Source organism: Gracilinanus agilis, chromosome 1 (assembly GCF_016433145.1).
Source record: "Gracilinanus agilis isolate LMUSP501 chromosome 1, AgileGrace, whole genome shotgun sequence".
Lineage (NCBI taxonomy): Eukaryota > Metazoa > Chordata > Mammalia > Didelphimorphia > Didelphidae > Gracilinanus > Gracilinanus agilis.
The window spans coordinates 25,704,997-25,728,880 of NC_058130.1; the positions used below are offsets into that span (position 1 = coordinate 25,704,997).

Genomic DNA, 23,884 nt, shown 5'->3' on the forward strand with positions numbered 1-23,884 from the left:
CAAGAAGCTCATAAGTCCAGGAAGAGGCACTGATTTCACTTATGATGTCAGGAATGGTGAAATAGGAAATCTCGACTAAATTGCTCCACTTGGGGAGTGCTATTCCTATGACTCAGGATCAGTGTCTGGGTGAAGCATACCAGGGAAAAGGAAAGGGGGGGAACCCCGACTCGAGGGCATTTTAGAAGGCTGGAGAGTTTACAATGACTTTCAAACAGAGCGTATATGGTGTTAGTTTAACCTCCAGCACTAAATAGGAGAAAATTTACATGGAGAGCACCTGAGAAAATATCTTGGGCACTGATTTGGAAGCAGGGGACCTGAGTTGCTGTGCTAGAGATCGTTTGTTATTTGACAAAGTCTTGGATCATAATTAAAGTCAGTTCACTAAAGGCAAATTCCCAAGTGGGCAAGCCCCATCATCTCAGAGGTCTGAAAAGTCATCAAACGTCTGGGTATTAATCAGGCCCTGGTGAAAGGGACCACTGATGTCCAGAGCCCCTCCCCAGGGAGAGTTTGAAATGCATGACCAGAGGCCCTCCAGGATGGCTAATGAGATGGGCGAGAGGCGGCAGTCTGGTACCAGCAAACGTAGACCGGGGTCTGTCGATGGGTCCACCAACACAGCTGAAAGTGTTCTGCTTCAGAAATCATCATGATAGCTTTCATTTTTAGAGCCCTTTGGAACCTCCCAGAATTTTCCCATTTGAGCCACAGGACAGTCCTGTGAAATTGATATACTATAAGGATATATTCTATATTTTAATCTCATCTTTCTAGTTGAAGAAACTGAGTTTAAGTGAGTTTGCTGTGTTGACACAGCTAGTAAATAGAAGAGGCAAAATTCAAGCCCAGGTCTTTCTGAGTCCCAGTGGAATGGGATCCAGTGAGATAATCTTTTCATAGCCCTAGCACACAGTAGGCACATAATACATCCTTGCTCTCTTCTCCTACTGCTCCAGCCTTCTACACGAAGCTTGCTCAAGGAAGTGATTGCCACGCTATCCTTCCAGCTCTGGTTATTTGCTAGTTTCCTTGGAAGAGTTCCTAGCTGATGTTCCTGAGCCAAAGGCTTTGTTTTTATGTCATGGATCCTGCTAGATTTTTTTTCCTTTCAATGTCAAACATAACACGAAGGGAAAGGCCACATGCCACCCGGTGGATTGCAGACTGCACAAGGACTAGGAATTCCTCAGGCTTGTTCACAGGGGTGAACCTGATGTTTGTGTTTGATAAAGGGAATCCTGGCGATTTGTGCCCACCCAATCCCTGGAGGAAATGAATTTTATGCTCACTTGATGAGAGAGGAATTTGTCAGGTCTATTTTAATAAACTGTAAAATCAATCAGTCGATCAACAACATTTACTAGATGCTTTGTCAAGCACTGGGCTAAGCTTTAGGAATTCAAGGAAAATCCAAAAAAAATTCTCTGCCCTCAAAGAGTTTAGCTTCTCACATACATGTATGAAAACATGTTCATGCAAGATATATAAAAAGTAGATGGAAGAGGGCATTAGAAGCGAAAGCTTGTAGCTGGCAAAACCAAGGTAGTCTCCTGTAGTGGAGTCTGAGCTAAGTCTTGAAGGAAGCCAGGAATTGTGACCTATAAGTGATGAGGAGAAAATGTACATAGCAAGTCTGGACAGAAACCAAGGTCCCTGATCTCCCTGGGAATGGGCTAGCCGATAATTCTGCAACCAATGCCATATCTAAGCTTAAATCCTAAATCACTTCCCCCAAATCAAACATGGCAAAGCACCACCTCCTCCTTATTAGGGTTCCCAGTAGGCATCACCTCCACCTCTTAAAAGCCCTCATTTGCTCATAGGTCAGCTCAAAGGCTAGAGAAGATCCTTCTTCAGTCCCACAGTTTCTAGATGAAGCCACAGATTATTGAGGACACTACCAAGGACCTTTTGTTTGTGTGTCATTATTTGTCTTTGTTTATTCATGTCCAACTCTTCATAAGCCCATTTGGGATCTTCTTAGCAAAGATACTGGAGTGCTTGGCCATTTCCAACTCCAGCCTATTTTACAGATGAGCAAATTGAGGCAAACTGGCTTAAGTGACTTGCTCAGGGTCACCCAGCTAGTAAGTGTCTGAGGTCAGATTTGAGTTCAGAAAAATGAGTCTTCCCAACTCTAGGCCCAACATTCTATCCATTGCACCACCTGGCTGCCCTTTATCAATGTTTATATTAGAAAATAAAACATCTTATTATAATGAAAATAGTTCTGGCCTCATGCACTACCTGTAAAAGTCTCTGGAACCTCAGTGGGTTCCTGGCCCATACTTTAAGAACCTCTTCTCTAGGCAACTCTCCAAAACTGCTAAGAGGAGACCTACATGCAAAAAAAGGCAGAAGAGATTTCCCCATCTGGGAGTTTCCTGTGGCAGGGAAATCACAGGTTTAGGCTCGGTCCTTATTCATGTTTGTATACGAATGAATTTGGGGCTACAGATATTCAACTGAATCCAATTAAAATTTTTAAATAATTACTATTGATCCTAGTAAATGGCATTTATTTAATGCTGTGAAAGTTGCAAAGTGCTCTGAAGCTTAAAACTGAACCATGATTTGGGGAACATCCTATACACATATATAGAGGGTACATTTGCATACACATGCATAAACATCATACTTATACATGGACATGTATTTTCATCTATCTATAAATATATATGTGCATATGTGTGTATAGACATATATACATGATATATTTATTATATGTGCCTGTAAATGTACATGCATAAGTCTTTGTTTCTATATATACATACCACCTATATATGTGGGTATGTGTGTGTGGACATTTATATATGTATATGTCTATATATGTATGTGTATCTATATATATACATATATATACATGCACATATAGACAGACAGATAAACGGATGGATGAATGGTTGGATGGATGGATGGATGGATGGATAGATGGATGGATGGATAGATGGTTGGATGGTTGGTTGGTTGGTTGGATGGTTGGATGGATGGATGGATGGTTGGATGGTTGGTTGGATGGATGGATGGATGGATGGTTAGATGGTTGGTTGGATGGATGGATGGATGGTTGGGTGGCTGATTGGATGGATGGATGGATGGATAGATAGATAGATAGATAGATAGATAGATAGATAGATAGATAGATAGATAGATAGATGGTCAGAGAGAGATAGACAGACAGACAGACAGACATTATTTACTTACAGGAACTGTACTATGGGTTAACCATTTAAAGAGGTTACTCAATTTAGACTGTCTTACACAGTAGTAGTGGCAAGATTTGAACCCAGATCTCCTCACCTCCAAATCCAGCCCTCTACCTCTTATACCACACGGCCACTCCAGTATCCAAGAGGCTGTAGAAATTGTTTTACACTGTTTAGTTTAGGACAGCAGACCAATTTAAGAAACACATGTGTGTACCATTTCTCCAATTGAACAGGGCCAAGGGTGATGATTTCAGTATAGGGGGGGTTTAATTAGAAAGAATTGGAGGTGCGCAGACGGTAAGAAATGGCATCTGTCCCAAGTATGATGAACCAAGTTTGTCATCATTCCTTTTGTGCACAGAAGGTATGCTGTAGATGGGTCTCCTTGGTTCAGAGATGATATTTAGAAAGAGGCTGGGGAGACCTTTGCTCGTTTTTTGCATCATGACTGTAGAACTTAGAAAAAGGCAAATTACCTTTTGGGAGACAGGATTGTTTATTAGTCCGTTATTGCCATCTAGTGTATCCTACTTGTAACTTCTGCCTTCCCTTCCTGCCTGTTCTGTCTGGCGTTAATCTTTGGGACGGTCTTTGCACGCCAAACCACTTGCTGCTCTCCAGCGATGTGCAGAACTCTGGGAATACCTCATTAATTTATCTGACCCCTTCTCCCCTCTGTGGCACCAGCCAGTGTCTCTCTGGCCAAACCTCGATTTGTCTCTGTAAGCGTTAAAGACACTGACCTCGGCTACCATAGAGTAGCTCCGGATTTAAAGCCAAGGATCCGGATGAGCGAGGAGAACACCCAGTCATCTCTGTGAGCGTGGAGGGAACCTAGCTGGAGAGGGGGCAGAAAAGAGACTTCCTAATGTGTGTAAGTTTCCAATGGATGACACTGAGAAGGGAATGTGAGCGTATTATAGAAAATTATAGTTAGAAGTGGGTTGAGCAGTCTGTCTTTGTTTCACATAGTCTGTTAAGGATTTTAAAAGACAACTTGGGTTACGTCAGGTCCCCTTGTAGGTGGTACACGTAGAATTTTTTTTAATTTAAAATATATTAGTATTTTATTTATTTGTTTATATTTATTTATTCATTGACATGGGAATACCCAGATGAGATAATTCCCTCACGGACTCCTTTGTTGGGCACTTAAAGCCCTCTCTAACCTTGTCGGGAATCTCCCTCTTATTAATGCATCATTCCTCTTCCTATACAATAATGTCCAGTCAAATATGCTTTATTGTCGCTTCCCAAATCCTACGCCATCTCTTTTTGCCTTCATGCTCTTTCTTGTATTGGCTAGACCAAGAAGGCACTCTCTTCTCCACGGTACAACGTAGAATTCCTTCAAAATGTAGCTCTTGGGCCATCTCCTAAAAGAAGCCTTGCCCGAATCCTCCCCTTCGGATGACAGTGCCTCTTCTTTTCATATAATAATAAAACAAAATTTTGATTTTATACCTATGTCTGATCTCTCAATCCCTCTAGTGTATGACCCACACATAAGTGTCCCAAGGCCAAGGACCATTTCATTTTCTATTTTTTTTCTACAGCACTTAACACAATGTTAGGCACATAGGAGGTACTTAATAAAATGCTTAATAATTGATTAGCTGATGGCTGTGATGCTAAGCAGTGCTGGTTAAGTTCCATGAAAGAATTCCGGAAGAGAGAGCTCATCTCTTTGAGAATGGGGATGTATCAGGAAAAGACTTCTAGAAGATAAAAGTATTTCAGACTAGACTGGAGAGGCATGTTGAGTTTCACCAGGGGGAATGAGAGAGACAAGAGCACATCTTTGCATCGTTATGGTAGAGACATGATACAGTGACAGCATCAAGCGTATTCAGAGAGTTCTGAGTAACATATTAGGGCACGTAGGGGAGCAGTAGGAAATAAAATCAGAAAGTTAAGACAGATAGGTAGCACAGTGGGTAGAATGCCTGGGACCTAGGTTCAAATCAAGACTCATATCCTCCCAACGGTGTCACCCTGGGCAAGTCACTTAACCCTGTTTGCCTAGTCCCTGCCCTTCTGTCTTAGAGTTGTCACTAAGATACAAAGTAAGGGGTTTTAAAAAAATTAAAATAGATCCTTGAGGGGCAACTAGGTGACTCAGGCCTGAAGACAAGTCCTGGGTTCAAATCTGGCCTCAGACACTTCCTTGCTGTGTGACAAGGCAAGTCCCTTAATTTTAATTGCTTAGCCCTTACCTCTCTTCTGTCTTGGAACCAATACTTAATATTAATTCTAAAACAGAAGGTAAGGGTTTAAAAAATAGATAGGTCCTTGAACACCATGCTAAGAAGTTTGGGATTTATTCTGTAGGCCACAGGGAGCCTCTGATAGTTTGAGTAGGAGAGTGACTTAATTGGAGCTTTGCTTTAGGAAAACCAGCCTGGCAACCAAGTGTAGATGGATTAGAGTGAAGAAGAGATTAGAGACAAAGAGACCAACCAGATGCTATTACATCGTGGCTGCCATATTTATTTCCCCATCCACTCATGGGGTACTTTGTCTTCACTGGATGAGGAAGGCATTGAGCCAAGGGACAAGATGATACCAAAGCTAAGCCCAAGCGAAAAGTTATGAGCTGTTAACCAGGTGAAGAATAGAATGGGCACAGAAAGGAGGGATTGGAGAGAAGAGCAATTATGGAGGGAGGATTGGTTAGCAAGCACAGGGCAGGTCATAGTAAGGAAAGAGCCCGAGATAAACACCGCAATTTTGATTCTGGGTTTCTAATTACTGACATTTATAGTGTACTCTTGGGTATCACACGGTTCTTTACATTATCTTGTTTGATCTTTAGGCCAACCCAGTGAGGCTGGTACTATTGGCCCCATTTTCCAGATGAGAGTCAGAAAAAATGAAGTGACTTGATCATGGCTATCATGCTAGATCTGTAGTCTTCCTGATTCCAAGTTCAGCATTCTTTGCATTATATGATGCTGTTTCTATTGAAGTAAAAGAATTACATTAATCCCTTAACAAAAACAAGAAAGAGAAAAGCCCTAGGAGTATACCAGATGGTGGGGGTGGAACAAAGGTGGCACAGAGGAAATGCTCTGTTTTCTTTTTTAATTCTTGAATAACCCCATCTGAGATCCTTCTTGTTTCTGTCCAGTTTGTAGCACTCCACCGGTCAACATGAAAGTTCATCCAGTAAATCGGACAGCCTTACTGGTGACCTGGAGCCAGCCGGAGACCATCTACCACCCTCCACTTATGAATTATATGATCTCCTACAGCTGGACAAAAAACGAGGATGAAAAGGAAAAGACATTTACCAAGGATAGCGACAAAGACTTGGTAAAGCCATGGCATCGTGGCTGCCATCTTTATTTCCCCATTCACTCATGGGGTACTTTGTCCTCACTGGATGAGGAAGGCATTGAACTAAGGGACATTGCCCATGGAACCCTAGACTCTATTCACCTCACTTCTAACTGCCCTGGTCAAAAATAGAGAGATGATGCCAAAGCTAATTAATGGGGCCACCAAAGCCACAGATTTCCTATCAGGGGCTCAGATCAGGACCTTTATTTTTAAAAACCTTTTATTCCAAGACTAACACTGAACATCCAGCATCCAACTAAACTTCCTTAGTAACTACTTAGATTAATTTAAATAATTATAAATCTTTTTTTTTAATGAGTCTCTCTAAAAACCTATTTTATTGGTGCATTTATTATCACCTAAATTTCCTCTTTTATGGGGTATAGTTACTATTCATATAGCTCTAAGGTCATCAAATTCCAATATTAAATAATTTAAAACAATTGGCAAAGAAGGAGTCCCTTTCATGAAACAAATATGGTACTGATTTCTTTGTACACCTTGCCCTGTGTGATACAGTTGGGGACAGAATAATGGTTTTGGAGCAAGACACCCTGGGTTCAAATCTTGTCTTTGCTACTTATTACCAGAATGACCTTGAGCAGATCTTCATTTTTCCCATTTCTTAAATGATGAGGTTGGGCCAAATGGCCCCTGAGGTCTGTTTTAGCTTGAAATCGATGATCCTATGACCTCTTAGTACTAATTATATGCTAGTATTTCACCATGTGAATGAGTGACAATGTATTTAATCGTGTTCCTATCCAGTTATGTGCCTTTTAAAATTCTCTTCCATAAAATCAGGGGGAGAGGGAGGTTCAGCAACCTTTTTAATCTTAGACATGCTAGTCTTGTAGGTAGGTAGCACATATCCTAGACGTGGGAATACAAAATGGCGGTGATTGAACCAGGTGGTTCCAATATGTAATGCACAGCCCTTTTGCCACCTTATCCATCATCCGTGATACTGATGGTACAATAAGAAAAACAGTGTATTTGGAGTAGGAGCTCCCTAATCCCTTTCAGCTGATTGGGAGCCAGTGGAAAGGATGATCCATTTTCCTGCTGATTTTAGAACCATGAGATCTGAGATCAAATCCCAACTCTTCCTCCTTGCTACCTGGGTAGCCTTGAATGTGATTCATTTCATCTCTCTTACCTCAGTTTCCTCAACTCTAAGTTGAAGAGTTTGGCCTAATGGCCTTGAAGGCCCCCTTCAGCTCTAGACCATTAGACATTCAACTTTTCTAGGTTTCCATTTCTCTACCTGCAAAATAAGAGGGAATTGGAATAGATAGCTTCTAAGGTTCCTTTCAGCCCAAAACCTATGATCCTCTCCTACCTCAGTTTCCTCACCTGTCACATAAAGAATTTTGGCTAGATGACCTCTAGAGCCTTCTTTCAGCTCCGTATGTAAGGTCCTATAATCTTATGAGAGATGGATGTACAAAGAAAGCATGATCTGACCTGAGATAATAATGAATATTCAGGAAGCAGCAGCTCGGAGAACCCCTGCAGCTGACTTTGTCCCACATATGCCCAGCTCCTTCTAAAGCCCAGAATAAAACAAAATAGCCGCCATCTTCTGAGAAGCCATGCCCCTTCGGTCCTGGAGAAAGCCAGGCCTGCAGAGGAACATGTTAGAGGCCCCCTCCTCCTTCCCACCAAGCCTTCCACTTGTGTTCATCTTCCAAAGTCGTTGGCCGAAGAATCAATGTGACATATTCTGGTTTCAAAGGCTTCACTTATTGTTAATCAAAGGCAGCCTTTGGAATAATGAAATCAGTAATTGTGTATGCCCATGAAAAATGCAATAGCTCAGAGTGAAATTCTTAATGACTGTTATCATTTTCCCCCCTTTTTCAAATACATAGTCCTCTGGGCTCATTCAATCAGTTATAGAATAATACTTTTCTTATTTCTTTAGATGAAGATTCCCTTACTTCATTTCCATTTATATCTTCAATTTCCCCCACTAGACGTTGTTATCTGGGTCACATTAGGGAATGATGAGCTTCATAAAATCAGAGAGGAATCTCTTGAAAGGCACCCAAGGTTATGATGTATTTTAACCTTTCCCTTGTCATAACTGCAAGTCCTTAAGGGATTTTCCTCTGTCTGAAGTAAAGATGGCTCATATTAATCAGCAGAAACTATCGAGGCCCTTGGATAGCTTCTCATTCTGGGCAGAAAAATAATTAAACAGGCTGTGATGAATAGATACAGGCTGTAAATGCATCCTGGTAAATCCCTGCTTGGGGTCATGGGGGCTTTACTCTGAAAGGGAAAATGGGGTCAGAGGTTGAGAGAATCAGTCATGGATTCATCCCAAAAGAGAAAGAATGGAAGAAAGAATATGCTCTGATACTAGATTTTGTTCACCCACATTTTCATTATTATTTTATTTGGAGTATATAGAATTAATTTTTCTAATCTTCAAAAAAGTCAGATGATGGCCTTAGTGACAGTTGAGCTACCTCCTTCAAGATTCATTAGATTAGGGAGCAGCTAGGTGGCTCAATGAGACAGGAAGTGTTGGGTTCAAATCTGGTCTCAGACACTTCTGAGCTATGGAACTTGCTCTGGGCAAGTTACTAAATCCCCATTGTTTAGCCATTACCACTCTTCTGCCTTGGAACCAATGTAGAGTATTGATTCCAAGATGGAAGGTTAGAGTTTAAAAAAAAAAAAAAGATTCATTAGATTGCCACAAAAAAATGTCTTAAGGTGGCCTCTCCTAGCAAGATGACTCATTACTGCTATTAGTGGGGTTTCAGGTAGAGAACAGTTTGGTGCCCCTATGTAAGTTTTCTGCAAAGCCAGAGAGAGAGAGAATATTGACCGAGAGCTCAAAGGGACCTTGGAGGATTTACAATCCAATCTCATTATTTCATACAAAAGGGAAATAAGACCAGGGGAAATGAAATGACTTACAGAAAGTCACACAGGTCATATTATATCAGAGGCATGATTTGAACCCAAGTCTCTCTGACTCACAAGCCAATATACTCGGTCAGTGCATCGTACCAGTTGTCCCCTTGAAAAACCCAGAGGTTAAGTTGATACTTAGCCCAAGCCATTGATCTTTGCATGTAAGTCAGGAAGAGAAAAGATAAAAATCCATCAGCAGGGGCTTTATGATGTTATTTGTTATGGCTTTAAATGACCCTATTTCCCCACAAAAAAAATTATACTTGCATCTTTCTTTTTTTTTTAATTTTCTAATTGACTCCATAATCTGGTAGCAGGTCAAGTGGGTAACTGATTCTCCTTAGAAACAATGATCTCTTGACAACCAGACTGTGAGAGTAGATACGGATCCCTACTCAAAGCCTAGGGAACCTAGTTTCAAGACCTAGCTCTGAAAATAACTGGCTCTGTGTCCCAGAACAAGATATTTAATGTCTAAGGACCTCTACAGACTCTCTAAAGCTCTCATCAGGCTAAACTGGTGAAGACAATCCCTTCACTGGGAGTTCTGTCACCCGATGGATTCCCAGGTCTGAACCTTCCATCTTGGTCAAGAAGAAAAAGAGCTGGTTGAATTCTTCCTGGACAATGCCCAAGGCAGGGTGCTAACCTTTTGGGGTAGCATGGGATTTTTTTTTTGGTTGGGGAAGGAAGGGAACAAAATCATGTGGGTTTTCCTCTAAAACAAACTAACTTCTGTCTTTTTCTTGAAAATACAGAAAGCCATCATTAGCCATGTTTCACCCGATAGCCTTTATCTCTTCAGAGTTCAGGCTATATGCAGAAATGACATGCGCAGCGATTTTAGCCAAACAATGTTGTTTCAAGGTAAAGTATATACTTCTTTTGGTGGGCAAAATTGGTTCCTCTCCTTTTTCCTCTCTCCTTTATTCAGCATCCTCCTAGCCTGTCGAGATCTATGGGCAAAAGGAATATTATTAGTTGTTTCATGAATTGTTTTCCTAATCTGGGTAAGTGTTAGGTAGTTATATTCAGTCTTAAAACACAAAAGCAAAATCCTAATACGCACTAGCTATCTTTTATCTATAATACTGTGTGAATCAGAAGATTGAAGGAGGAGACCAAGGTTTTTCCAAGTCTGGAGAGCTAAAGATTTGGGCATTTTAATCCATAAATGGATTATGGCCATTTGTGGCCATATCACCAGTTCAACTTAAAGCCTATCATTCCTATCGCCATCTTGGACTTTCCTTCAGAATTCTTGGGTGATTTGATTCGCAGCTATCTCAAGAACATCTGGACAGAGAAACCAATCAAGTGTGTTTTGAGCATCTTTATTTGAATTTTTATATTTTCTGTTTGTCTCCAGCACTTAGCATAGTGCTTGACACATAGTAAGCACTTAATAAATGATTTTTCATTCACCCATTCATAGTTCAAATTTCTGACATCTTTAACTTTCAAGCAAAGAGTCGACATTTATCTCTAATTATTCAGTCCCTCCACGACTGCTGGAATTAGTTCCCACTGACTCTGGACCATTCATTAGATCCTACAGATGCTACCTGTTCTTACGATCCCTCATAACGGAAGCTCCGAAGGTATATTACTCCCTCCGTCTCCCCCGACACCTCCAAAAAAGCCCATCCTATCCAGAGCATCCGTTTTTTCTTTGGACAAAAGCACTGGTGAATGCTGGCTTTATCACAGTTCTCAGTATGGTCCCCAAATCCTATAAAAGAATCAGAAAACATCATAGCCACATGGAACCAGAAGCTTGACAAAAGCAAAAAGACTCCACGTGAAGAAACAAGTACTGAATGAATGTTTACCTTTTGTGAAACTCTGTGGGAGAATGATAACAAGTAGTTTATAGCTTCCGAAATGCAAGCTCCTCTTCTTTTGGTACAACGGTCAGGAAAGACAGCGGTCATTCTTGGAGCAAGTCAGACCAGGCCCGGTCAACTTTTCCAATAACTCCCCAAGGACCAGTGATCTATAAAAAAGCATTTAATATTTAAATATTCCATGTTAATGTTAACATTTATCTTACCCTTCCATTCAAACTAATTGGAATGAGCCGGGCCGCCTTGTTTCATAAATAAATCAGCCTTGCTGGAATCCACCAGTGCCATAAATGAGTTGGCTCCCTTCCACCCAGAGCAATTGGATTGCAGGCTGGGCCCTCATCTGTGCCCAGCGAACGGGAGAGAAGGAGGCCAAAGTCAGAGGCGTCTGGGACCAGGGCTCGGGAACTTTAGAGACATAAATCATTATTAGGTCTCCCAGGTGCTCAGACCAAGAATTTGGAATCTGCAGAACTGCCTTTTCAGATTAATAGGCCACCGTGATCTTTGGCTTCTGTGTAAGGTTTGAAAAATTAAATGTTTGCAATATAACGTAATCCAAAAGGCCTTGTCAGCAATAAATTTGAAGTCAGGAATATTTTAAGTCATAGAACCCAATGATTTGTGGAAAATCACCTTTTTTTTTTCCTTTCAAGCACTTTATCTGCTTGATCCTCTAAATGGACTCATCTCTAACCATGGATTCCAAGACCTTATTTTAATTTGTTTATTTTTGGTTAATTCCTAAAACTGGTTAAGCAAACACTTCAAGAAACCTGACCTGCCATCAAAATGGCTTTTGCATCCATCCTGCCATCTCCTCCATGAGTACACAAGAGGATATAATAAAGGAAGGCACAGCTCTTTCATGCTTGCCCTATGTAAAAGCCCGTGGAATCTCTTTTCAGCCTGGCACTTAGATTGAGAAAGATTTTTTTCAGTGCTTGTCCATTGTCCCATTTTTTAAGATTCCAAATTATGGGAAACTTTTTGAATCCCAGTGCCAAGCACTAAATGATTTTGAATTCTAGATTTTGATTTCTAGATGGGCAGCATGCTCCCTCCCCCCGCCATGTTCTATTTTGACGCCTTGCTGCCACATGGAGTTGGTCCTAGGATTTCAAAGGCAGCCAGCAGAGTGTCAGTCTTGGCGAGCCTTGTCAAGCAGAGAAGACTATGAGGACAGTTGGTGATAGACAGAAGGCTCGTTTTCCAAAGACTAGCCTGGCTGAGTTTGGAGAGCCACACGACCGGCTCGGTCACAGGGGGATGACCTTTCAGCCACATCTACTCTCCAAGGCTGTCCATCGAGGGCTGGAGAGATTGCAGGCTGAGTTGTAGAGGAATGACTTACCCTCGTGAAATCGCAGCCTCTGAAATTATTGAAAGAGAACAGGGTGCGAATAGGACAACTGAGTGCCTGTAGGCTAATACTTAAAATCAGATCATGTTTCTTATCATTTGAAAGGCTACTTTTTTACCATTTATGATTTGTGTTATTAGGGATTCATGCATAAAAGAAAATAAGGTCAATCCTTACCACCTTTATGCCTTGGAACCAATACTCCAAATTCATTCTAAGACAGAAAACAAAGCTTTTTTTTTTTAAAATCTATGGTCAGAACAAGTATTTGAGTTTGTTTTACTTTTTTTAAAAAAAGATTTAAATCCATTTTGATTCATAATGTTAAGGATCCCAAAATGGTAGAACTTAATGCATATTTGTGGTTTGAGTAAGTTAGAGACACTGACATGAGACCCTCCTAATGCCTCCTCTTCTTAATATTTCTTCTTTCCCTCTATTGATTATCTCTGATTTATCCTATCTTTAGTTTGTTTGCATATAGAGTCATTTGCAAGTTGCCTCCCCTGTGAGGCTATAAGCTTCTTGAGGGCAGGAAATGTCCCTTCCCTACCTTTGTATCCCTGGCATTTCATACAATGCCAGACATATAGGTAGGCACTTAATAAATGTTTGCTGACTGACTATTAAAAACATTCCTGGTCTTCTCTTTACTCACCCCTCTAGTTTTAAATTTGTTCTGATAGGGAACTCAGCTTTCTCCTTTTAAAATTTAAATCCAATTCCTCCTACATGGTTTTCTCTGGAGATCAGAAGAGTTAGCATCTCCTTATGAAAACTCTAATCAAATGCTCTTTTTCTCTTCAGCCTTTGCTTTTCTTTAGGCTAAATGAGCATCCCCCTCACCCCAGACTTTGATGTTTCTTCTTAGAGTTCTGTGTTTTGTTCTTTAGCAAATTTGGTTGATTTTCATTGGACTCTCTCCAGAAAGTCCTTTACATGCACTCCAAGGACCTGTTCTCCTTTCGTCCTTTTCCTCAGCACTTAGCCCACTGACTGGCCCATGGAAGGCACTTCATAAATGGCGCATTGGCTTACTTGACTAGCGTAAATATTCTTCCAAAGTGTATACGTTACCCCAAATCATCAAAGTAAAAGTGAATCCATTGGATCATTTCTATATGCCTCTTATTACTCTCAGTGGCCAGCCAGAGAAGCTGTGGTCATTTTCAAGAGAGGGAGCTCATTAATCCAAAGTGGGCAAGATTGTTACGGCCAAGATGGCGACCTTGCTGGTGGCCATATCATGTATTCAACCTGAAGAGATGATTGCAAGGGGGAATATTTGATGGCCTCCTACATGGCATTTAATTCAATCCAAAGCATTTATCGAGTGTTTGCTATGTGTCAGGCACAGTTCTAGGTACTGGTGATACAAAGCCAAAAACAAAATAGCCCCTGCTCCCGGGGAGCTTACATTTCACTTAGAAGACCAAATAGTAATACAAGTCTAGTGCCAGGAAAATTAAGGAGGAAGTATTAATAGTTGGAGATCAGAGAAGTTTTGAAAGAGGGGGTGGCCCATACATTATTCCTCATAGGAGGCCATGGATTTTGAGAGGTACAGGGGAGGAACCGATGCAAATACAAGAGGTAGAGAATGGAGCATCAAGGTATGGATATGGCTTTTAGTCCCATTTGGATGGACCATGGGGTATGCAAGGAAGAATATCATAAAATAAGGCAGTCAAATTGCAGAGGATCAAGAGATACTATAATTTCTGTAACAGTGAGGATTGTGCCAAACTTCTTCTTGTATATATGTCTCATTGCCCAGCACATAAGTAGGTCTTTTATAAATCCTAGTCATTTGGTTTTGGACCTAAGTCCAACTAAAAAGTTTGTAAAAGACTCGTTCTCTTTGGTTCCCAGAAGTCAGAACCATGAGAATAAGGTGGTAGGTGCAGAAGACCAGATGTCATCATTCAGTTCAATTCAAATTATACTTATTAGGCCCTCCTGAGCACCAGGTATCATCCCAGGCACTGGACTTACAAAAACAAATATCAGAATAGTGCCTGGCCTCAAGGATCTTATATTCTATTCTAGATAAGGAAATTTCCTACCAGTTAAAGTTGAGGAGAATTTCCTAAAAATTAAGATCAGGGATGTGCTGGTGCGAGTTCAAACAGATTCTCAAGAGAAAATTGTTCATTTTTTTATGTGAGCATTTAGACTTTGGAATAACAAATGTGACACATCAGAGTATGATTTATCATCGTGTTGATTATTTAGATTTTTAAAAGAATGGAGAAAATTTTAATAAGGCAGATTAAACATTAATGTATACCCTAAGCACATTTTTTCCTGAGAGCTGGGTGTTAAACATGTATCAGCACACCACTGATTAAGGCTATGCTAACATGAAATTCAAGAGATAGTGGAGGATAGAAGAGGCTGGCATACTGTGGTCAATAGGATCATGAAGAATCAGACCTGATTGAGTGACTCAACAACCAAGCATGAAATTAGCTGTGCCTGGGAGAGATTTAGTTTGGGGACATTGAAGGGTCTCAGGTAGGACCTATATTACCATTTTACAGGTTCTTGTTCAGGTGCTGGTTGCCCTACATGGTATCTCTGAGCTCCCTGCCTACCTTGAGAGTCTATGATCATGGGAAACCAGGCATTTGGGGAACCTTTCTTATTACTGATACCTGAAAGCCAAACTCAGTCAAAATAAAGGAAGTCACACACACCTGCTCAGGTCAGAGATGAACATACAGGCTAGCTGAGAGCCATCTTTTAGCAACTAATGGTCAGAGGGATTTTGTTTCCTTCTTTCTTAACTGACAAGAGGAAGGAAAGAAGGAAGGAAGGAAGGAAGGAAGGAAGGAAGGAAGGAAGGAAGGAAGGAAGGAAGGAAGGAAGGAAGGAAGGAAGGGAGGGAGGGAGGGAGGGAGGAAGGGAGGGAAGGAGGGAAGGAAAGAGAAACAAAGAAAGAGAAAGGGAGAAAGAAAGGAAGAAAGAGAAAGAAAAAGAGAGGAAGAAAGACAGATGAAGAGAGGAAGAGAGAGACAGAAAGAGAAAGACAGAAATGGAGACATACAGAAAGGGGTTGGGAGAAACAGAAAGACAGAGAGAGAGAGAAAAAGAGAGAGATGGAAAGGGGGAGAGAGAGACAGAGACAGAAAAAGGGAGGAAGAAAAAGAAATTAAGAAGGAAGGCAGGCCATTGTTTTCTTTTGTATGGTAACACTGGGATGGAGTGTTTTTTCCTTCCCTCTTTTCCATATCTAGAATATTCAAAACGAATGGAAGTTAAGGGTTGTAGAAAACCCCAAAACAAGCCAAATCATTCATAATATTAAGGACCTACTATGTGCCTGGCCTTCTGCCACGTGCTGAGTTTGACATGGTCATTAGCATTTCTGCTCATTGTCAGGGCGGGCTGCCTATGTGTATGATAATGGTTATTTTCCATAAACTATCCCAAAATGTCCAGGTTCTTAATTGCAATAGTAACAAAATGTCTCTTGTAAATAAGCAGCCAAAGCCTCTAGTTTAACGGGTGGCTGTGGAACTGCTTAAAGAAAACTCATGCGATTTCTTTTTCCCCCTTTAGCCAATACCACTCGAATATTCCAAGGGACCCGAATTGTTAAAACTGGAGTGGTAAGTAATGAATTTCTTTTTCCATCTCATTTGCCTGCAGTTTGAGTAATTGGCCACCAGGTGACAGCAGTTGGTCGCTAAACTCTTCTCCAGCTTCCCTTTAAGGAACATTGTAACCAGCTTATTCCACTCGCCCAAAACCCGAACCTCTATTTTATTCCTCAGAGTTTGGACCACTTCATGAGCCTTCTTATAAAGAGGTAGCCCCGGGGGGTGCTTGATTTGGTGTCCAGGAACCTGGAAATGTTTGTAGTCTGGCTGAGCTCGGCCTCTGGCCATCGGGGCAGTACAGGGCAATCGTTTTGCCTCAGTTTCCTCTTCTGGAAAAATGTGCCAGTTTGGCTCGGTCACCTCTGAGGCTCCTTCCAGCTCCATATTTCTCCTTCTCTCCCCTGGAGCTGCAGCAATCACCTTGTATTCTACACCTTTATTAGCTTTTAAATTCTACGGCTCTATTAAGCACTTAAATTGTTAATGAAATCATAGAATTTTAGGGCCGGAAGGGGCCCGAGTTCTCCTCTATAAAAGAAGAGTGTGGGGAGGAGCAACGCCAAACCTCCTCTGACTCAGGGGCAGCTGAGGCAGGCAGGGGGTCGAGTGCCGAGCCTAGAGCTGGCCTGAGACACATAGAAGCTGGGTGGCCCTAGGTATATCTCGTCACCCTGTCTGCCTCAGTTTCCTTCTCTGTCACTTGAGCTCTCTGTCACCTGTTGATCTTTGCCAAGAAAATTCCAAATGAGGTCACAAAGAGTCAGACTAAACTGAACAGATTCTGCTTCAACATCCAAGTATTTGGCATTGTGAATTCTAATTTATACTAATGATGCCTTATTCATTATATTATACAAATAACAGTCCCCATTTATGTAGAGCTTTAAGCTTTAGAAAATCCTTAACACATACGAGCTCATTTGATCTTCACCACAGGCCTGTGAGGTAGAAGTTATAACTGTCCCCATTTTAAAGATGAAGAAACTAAGGCTGAGAGAAGTTAAGTGTTGTGCCCAAGGCCACACAGCTAAGTGTTTGCAGCAGGATTTGAACTCACGTTTTCCTCATTCCAAATCAAACATTCTAGATACTCTAGCCACTGGGCCATCGAAGGACCAGTTAGATCAATATATTAGTCTATATAACAATAAATGTCTCAGTAATCAATTCCTGGGTTCAAATCCTGCCTCTGGTGATTGGTGATTTGCCCAAGATCACCCACATAACAATCTGCTTTCTGGGTTTCCATTTCCTCATCAGTAAAACAAAAAGGTCAGACTAGATGACTTTGGAGGTCCCTTCCAACTCCAGAGCTAGGATCCTAAAATCCATTGGACAAGAGTAAAGGAGATAAGGGCACCATGGAGAGAGAACTAGGAGACTTTAATGTTTGCTGTTGTTATTTGATGATGAAGAAGCTATGTTTCGGAAAAGCTGTGACCTTTCCATAGTCACATAACTAGTAGAACTAGCCCCAGTCCTCAGCTTTGTTCTAAGCCAAGGCACCTCCAAGTTATGTTGCCTCTCTGGGACTCAATGACCTCCTTTTATGAATGAAGAAGCTAGACTAGAACAGGAGCTCTCCAACTAAGGTCTGAGCACTCTCAAGATCTTTGAGGGGAAGGGGGGTCTACAAGGTCAAGACTGTTTCCTAATAATACTAAGATGTTTTCATTTCAAATATGGAGAGTCATGATAGAGATACTCCCAGAAGCACAAGCTCATTGAGGTCCTCAATAACTCAGAAGAGGATAAAGAAGTCCTGAGAACCGAATGTTGGAGGTCCAATGGGGTGGATGATCTCTAAGAGACCTTCTGATGTTTATGTTCTAGGAGGCAGGTGGAACTTTCAAGGAACAGAAAGTGTTCTCGTTTATAGTTTGACTTGTAGACAAGGTAGATCAGATTCTTGAAGGGGAAAAATGGCAAGAGGTCAAAATTGCCCATTTGGCAGGTAGGGGCTCCCAGCCATTCTTCACCAGCCCTGGACTTGTAGTCAAGACCCCTGGAGGACGAATCACAACACAGCTACTTCCTGGCTTTGTAGCCCAAGACAAGTCCTCGTTCTTTTTTTCAGCCTCAGGTTCCTCATCTAAAAAATGAGGACAAATTAAAAAATAAAAATAAAGGATTTGGAAGCGATACCCAAAGAATCAAAATCAAAATTTAAAACCTGCCTCACAGATTTGTTTTGCAGATTATAGGGCCTAGACTTAGAGCAGGAAGGGAACTTGGAACTCCTCTTCTTGTCTCACCCTCCTCCCTCATTATACAGATGAGCAAACAGAAGTCCAGAGAGACTTTTCCAAGGTAGATCAGATCTAGGATTCGTACTCAAGACCTCTAATTCCACGTTAAGTGATCTTTCCATCGTACCAGATGGAGTGTGCTGCCTCCTCTCTATAAAGCGCTTTGCAAACCTGGGGGACCGCCATGGGGGACAGTGGAAAGAATGCTGCTGGAGCTGGCGCTGGCACAGATAGGTTCAAGTCCAGGCACCATCTCTTGATAACTGTATGATCTTGGGCCAGTTGCATGAACCCTGAGGAACAGGACTAGATGATCGCTAAGGTCTTTCTAACTTGAAATCTCTGGATTTAATGTACTATAGAAATAGCATCTATTTTTTAGGCAGAAGAGGGGAATAAACATCTATGAAGTGCCTTCCGGCCACTAGGCGTTGTGCTAAGCACTTTACAAACATTATCCCATTTGATCCCCATAAGAACTCTGTAAGGGAGGTACTGTATTCTCACCCTCTTACACATGAGGAAACTGAGGCAAACAAATTAAGTGAATTGGCCATGATTTTACAGATAGCAAGTTTCCAAGACTCGATTTGAACTCAGATCTTTCTGATTTCACGACCAAGCCTAGAAGCAACATGATATAAGGGCTAGTGGACAAGCCTGGATGACACATCATGGTTGTGTGACCCTAGTCAAGTCACTTAACCTATAGACAACTCTTTAGACTAGAAGTTTCAGAGAAGACAGTGGTATATGCATTAAAGGAGTTTCCTCACCCAAGAGTTTCTGTAAAAAAATGAAATTGTAGGTCAAGTTATTATTATTATTATTATCCTTCATCAGATTTGCCTCCAGTGTAATGTTCCCTGTACTTCTTACTGACACTCTCCTGACTTTGTTTCCTTCTTTGTCCCCTTCCCAAACCTCCCCGTGGTCCCTTCAAGCCTACAGCGTCGCCTGCTTCTTCTGCCGACATGGCCCCCATCAGTTCTGGTTCTTCCACTTGGACATCCTCCGGCATCCCCTTCTCCTTTGTCTCAATGGCCACCGGAATGGGTCCGTCCTCGAGCGGAAGCCAAGCGACGGTGGCCTCGGTGGTGACCAGCACCCTGCTAGCCGGCCTCGGCTTCAGCGGCGGCGGCATCTCCTCCTTCCCCAGCACCGTGTGGCCCACCCGCCTCCCGACAGCCGCTTCGGCCAGCAAGCAGTCGGCCAGACCAGTGGTGGCCACGACGGAGGCTCTGTCTTCTCCGGCGCCGGAAGGCGACTCGGCCCTGACCAAGGACGGCGAAGGCGCCGAGGAAGGAGAGAAGGACGAGAAGAGCGAGAGCGAGGACGGAGAGAGGGAGCACGAGGAGGAAGGAGAAAAGGATGCCGAAAAGAAGGAGAAGAGCGGCGTGACGCACAGCACCGAGGTCCAGAACAGAACCGAGCCCACCCTCGTGCCGGCCTCTCCCAATCGAACTGTAGAGGAGGACAGAAATGAAACTAGAGCTGGCCCAGAGCCAGACCCCAGCGTCCTCCCTACAGAGCAGGGTGACGAGAGAAGGGAGACGGCCGCAGAGCCCAGCGCGGAGCCCGTCACCTCCACCCAAGTGCCCTCCACGGTCACGGGCGAGCAGGACGCCGGAAGCGCTCCGAAGAGACCGGAGACGCCGTCCAAAAAGCCGAGCTCCAGAGGTGACCGATTTCCAGATGATAAGTTCATCACTGTAAATCCAGGTAAGGAGAAAGAGAGCCTAATCGCCCCCCCTGGTGCCAAGGCTGGCCGCGGTCCAAATGAGTGAGGGGAGTCTAGGAGGGAGGCAGCGTTGGATTTGGATTCACACAGCCTGGATTTGAACCCTCATCCTGCTGCCCGCTGCTCCTGTGTCCTTGCCCACGTCATAGAATCAGAGTTAGCCTTTGTGTAGCACCAGGGGAAGCTGGGGAGCACCTTCAAGTGCCGGGCCTGAAGTCAGGAGGAACGGGGTGCAAATCTGGCTCCGGACACGTCCTGGCCGTGACCCACTGCTTATTACTGCTCTTTTGCCTTAGAGCCAATCCTGGGTATCAATTCTAAGACAGAAGCTATTTCTAAATAGAGTCCTGCTAGGTTCCAGGCCCTGGGCTAAGAGCTTTACAGTTATTATCTCATGCATCCTCACAACAATACACAGTAGATCCTATCATGATCATCCGTTTTTACAGAGGAGGGAACTGAGGCACACAGAGCTAAGTGATTTACCCATGAGGACCAGCGAGTAAGTGTCCGAGGCCAGATGGAAGCTCAGCTCTTCCGGACGCCAGGCCTGATGCTTTATCCACGGCCTCCCGTATCACCTTGCGTTGATTGTCTCTAAAATGAAGGGAATGGAAGAAATGTCTTCTGAGGTCCCTCAAATATGACTCAAGCTGTATTCTGTTATTTTTCTATGCTAAAAGATACACATATTGCAGTACCAGAGACAACCTATGGCATGGTGCAGAGGGACTGGCCTTGGCCTCAGGAAGACCTTTCAGTCTTGCCTTTGACACGTACTGGATGGGTGTCCGTGGGTCAGTGATTTAACTGTCCAGTGCCTCTAGGCAACTGTCTAAGGCACAGGGGAGGAGCTCTGCAGCCAGTCAGCCAACAAACATTTACCAAGACCTACTAAGTGCCAGGCACTCAGATAAGCACTGGGGATACAAAGAAAGACAAGACAAAAACAGTTCCTACCCTCCAGGAGCTTACACTCTAGTGGGAGAAACAAAGGAAAAAATAACTCTGTGCGTGTGTGTGTGTGTGTGTGTGTGTGTGTGTGTGTGTGTGTGTAGATAATTATGGATTATAGATAGATGGATGGATGGATGGATAGACTGACAGGTGGATGGTTGGATGGATGGATGGATGGATGGATGGATGGATGGATGGATAGATGGGTGGATGGATATATGGATGGACAGATGGATGAAGAGATGATGGATGGATGAATGGATAGATAGAAGATAGGTAATAGATATAGATCCAGTGAGGTGTGTGTGTGTGTGTGTGTGTGTGTGTGTGTGTGTGTGTGTGTGTGTGTGTAGCATGAATAGAGGGTAATTACAACAGAATGACCTAGGAAAGGTCTCCCACAAAGAGTAGCACTGAGCCACAGCAGGAGGTCTATACTGGGGGGATCCCTACACAGATGAAATTATGTGTCTAGAGGAACACCAGTGCTTACCTTCAGCACTTTACCTTTTGTCTTTTAGACCACAATCATGTACTGGCATCTCTCCTCTGCCATCAGATAACCTGCCTTACAAACAAAGTTTTTCTATGAAGCAACACTGAGAAAATAACTGTATCTGACAGTGTCTACATGGTCAACATTCTCTCCCACCTCTGTTCTCCTGCCTATAACTTGTTCTTCCAGGAAGAGAGAAATGCTTCCTCCTCCATCCTGATCCGATTGTTCATTTTCTAGCTGCCTTTGGCTATGTCCTATCAGCCACCTTTGGGCAGCACCTGCCTTTGCACTTAGGATCATCATGGATTGTGTATATAGTTCTGCTGATTCTGATCTTATTTGAATTGTCTCCTCATGATTCTCTGAATTCCTTTTTGCCATTTCTTATGTCTTAATACCAGGCAACTAGGCAACACAGTGAATAGAGTGCTGGGCCTGGAGTTAGGAAGACTCATTTTTTTTTTCATTCAAATCCGGCCTCAGATACTTACTTAGCTGGGTGACCTTGGGCAAGTCACTTAACCCTGTTTGCCTCAGTTTCCTCACCTATAAAACAAAATGGAGTCAGAAATGGGAAACCATTCTAGTATCTTTGCCAATAAAACCCCCAAAAGGGTTAGGAAGAGTTAGACGTGACTGAAAAACAACTTTGCAAATGACTATTTCATAAGTTTGTAGGCCAAAATGTATTCACCCATTCACCAATTGATGGTCTCTTTGGTGGAATCTTTGGAATGGAATGAGTTAATCTTTGTAATATGTTTTGCAAACCTAAAAGCACCATGTAAATATGAGCTGTTGTTATTATAATTATTTGTCTCCTGTTTTATGCACTCAAAAAAATGTGTTACTACAAATAGTGCTCTTTCAACTTTTTTTTTATTAACAGTAATCCAATTCAAGTATATTTTAGATCCTTTGGTAATAACGTGGTCCATGATGGTCCCTTGATAAAATCTACTTGGTAATGAGCTGTTTAGGGCCTCAAAATAATCCTGAACAAACACATAACCATGAAAGGTGGTTTTTCCTGACTTAAATCACATTAATTGCCCAAGAAAGGATTCTAGCTATTCTTATTTTCTGCACAGTCCATGTCCCAATAGCTGGGGGGTCAGTTGGCAGAAGCCAGGACTGGGCACTGTAAGGACTGGATTTCCACTGCCCAGTTAACCAGATCATTATTCTTTTCCTCCCCTGTCTCTGCCATTTTTCTATCTCATTTAATGGAGCCATCTCATTTTTTCCCATGTGAATACGAGGGTTGTTATTGTTGTGGCTTGTTGTCTTTTAATAAAAAATCTTTGATTTTGCCAGACTCCAAGATGTTTGGTAACAATTTTTTGCATCAAAGCTGTCGTGGAGTTATAAGAGTGCAAAAAAAAAGAGAGAGAGAGAAGCAACTGGTAAATATTTATTTGCTTTTACACTTGTAAACATTAAAATTCATCAAAAGCTGAGACCTCGTATGCGAAGTTATAACTTAGAATAAATTTTCATGCTTTGAGTTACTTTCCTCCTTAAAGCAAGTAATGGTCTAATTTTTTAAAGGCCTTTGAGTGCCCTTCAGCTTTGCACCGGCGTAACAAAGAAACGGGCAAACACATTCAGTCCAAGACTGACTAAAGGAAGGGACTTTTAACCCCTTATGAAGACCGGTCGGCCAGATGAAGGTAGAATTAGAAGAATAATGAGCCGTTAAAAATGTCCTTGAAAAAAAAATAGATTAATTTCTGCAAACTTGGGCATGAAGGTAGTGTCGCTTGAGCATTCAACCTTTGACTTCCATCCCTGACCCAGCTCTGTCTCTAAATCTGTGCCATAAAATCGCTGGGTTCAGTTGACTGGTTGGTACGGTAATGAAGAAAAGGTTACCTTGAAAGCAAGGGAAAAGACATAAGAAGAGAGATCTTTTTAAACAACTGGATCACTTTGGAGAGAATCCAAATCCTGAAGGTATCACTCATACTGGTCTTTGGGAAGCCATAAGCTCTGAATGATAAGGTCCTACTTCCATTCATTTCTTTACAACTGTAACTCTTTGTTCTCATAGTTCCTTCTACTCTTTGGGACCAAACAGAACTAGTCTACTTCCTCTTCCTCCTGAGAGTCCTTTAGATACAAACAATAAGATA

The 23,884-nt window shown here is 42.3% G+C and overlaps 1 protein-coding gene across 1 annotated transcript in view; it reads left to right on the plus strand.

Moving 5' to 3' along the window:
• PTPRG (protein tyrosine phosphatase receptor type G) overlaps nt 1-23,884 on the plus strand; it is an 816,071-nt gene that overhangs the window by 676,387 nt on the left and 115,800 nt on the right. The window contains exons 9-12 of the mRNA XM_044675683.1: nt 6,346-6,530; nt 10,247-10,355; nt 16,263-16,312; nt 19,497-20,274. Coding sequence (XP_044531618.1) covers nt 6,346-6,530; nt 10,247-10,355; nt 16,263-16,312; nt 19,497-20,274 — 1,122 coding nt within the window. The remainder of the gene's footprint in view (nt 1-6,345; nt 6,531-10,246; nt 10,356-16,262; nt 16,313-19,496; nt 20,275-23,884) is intronic.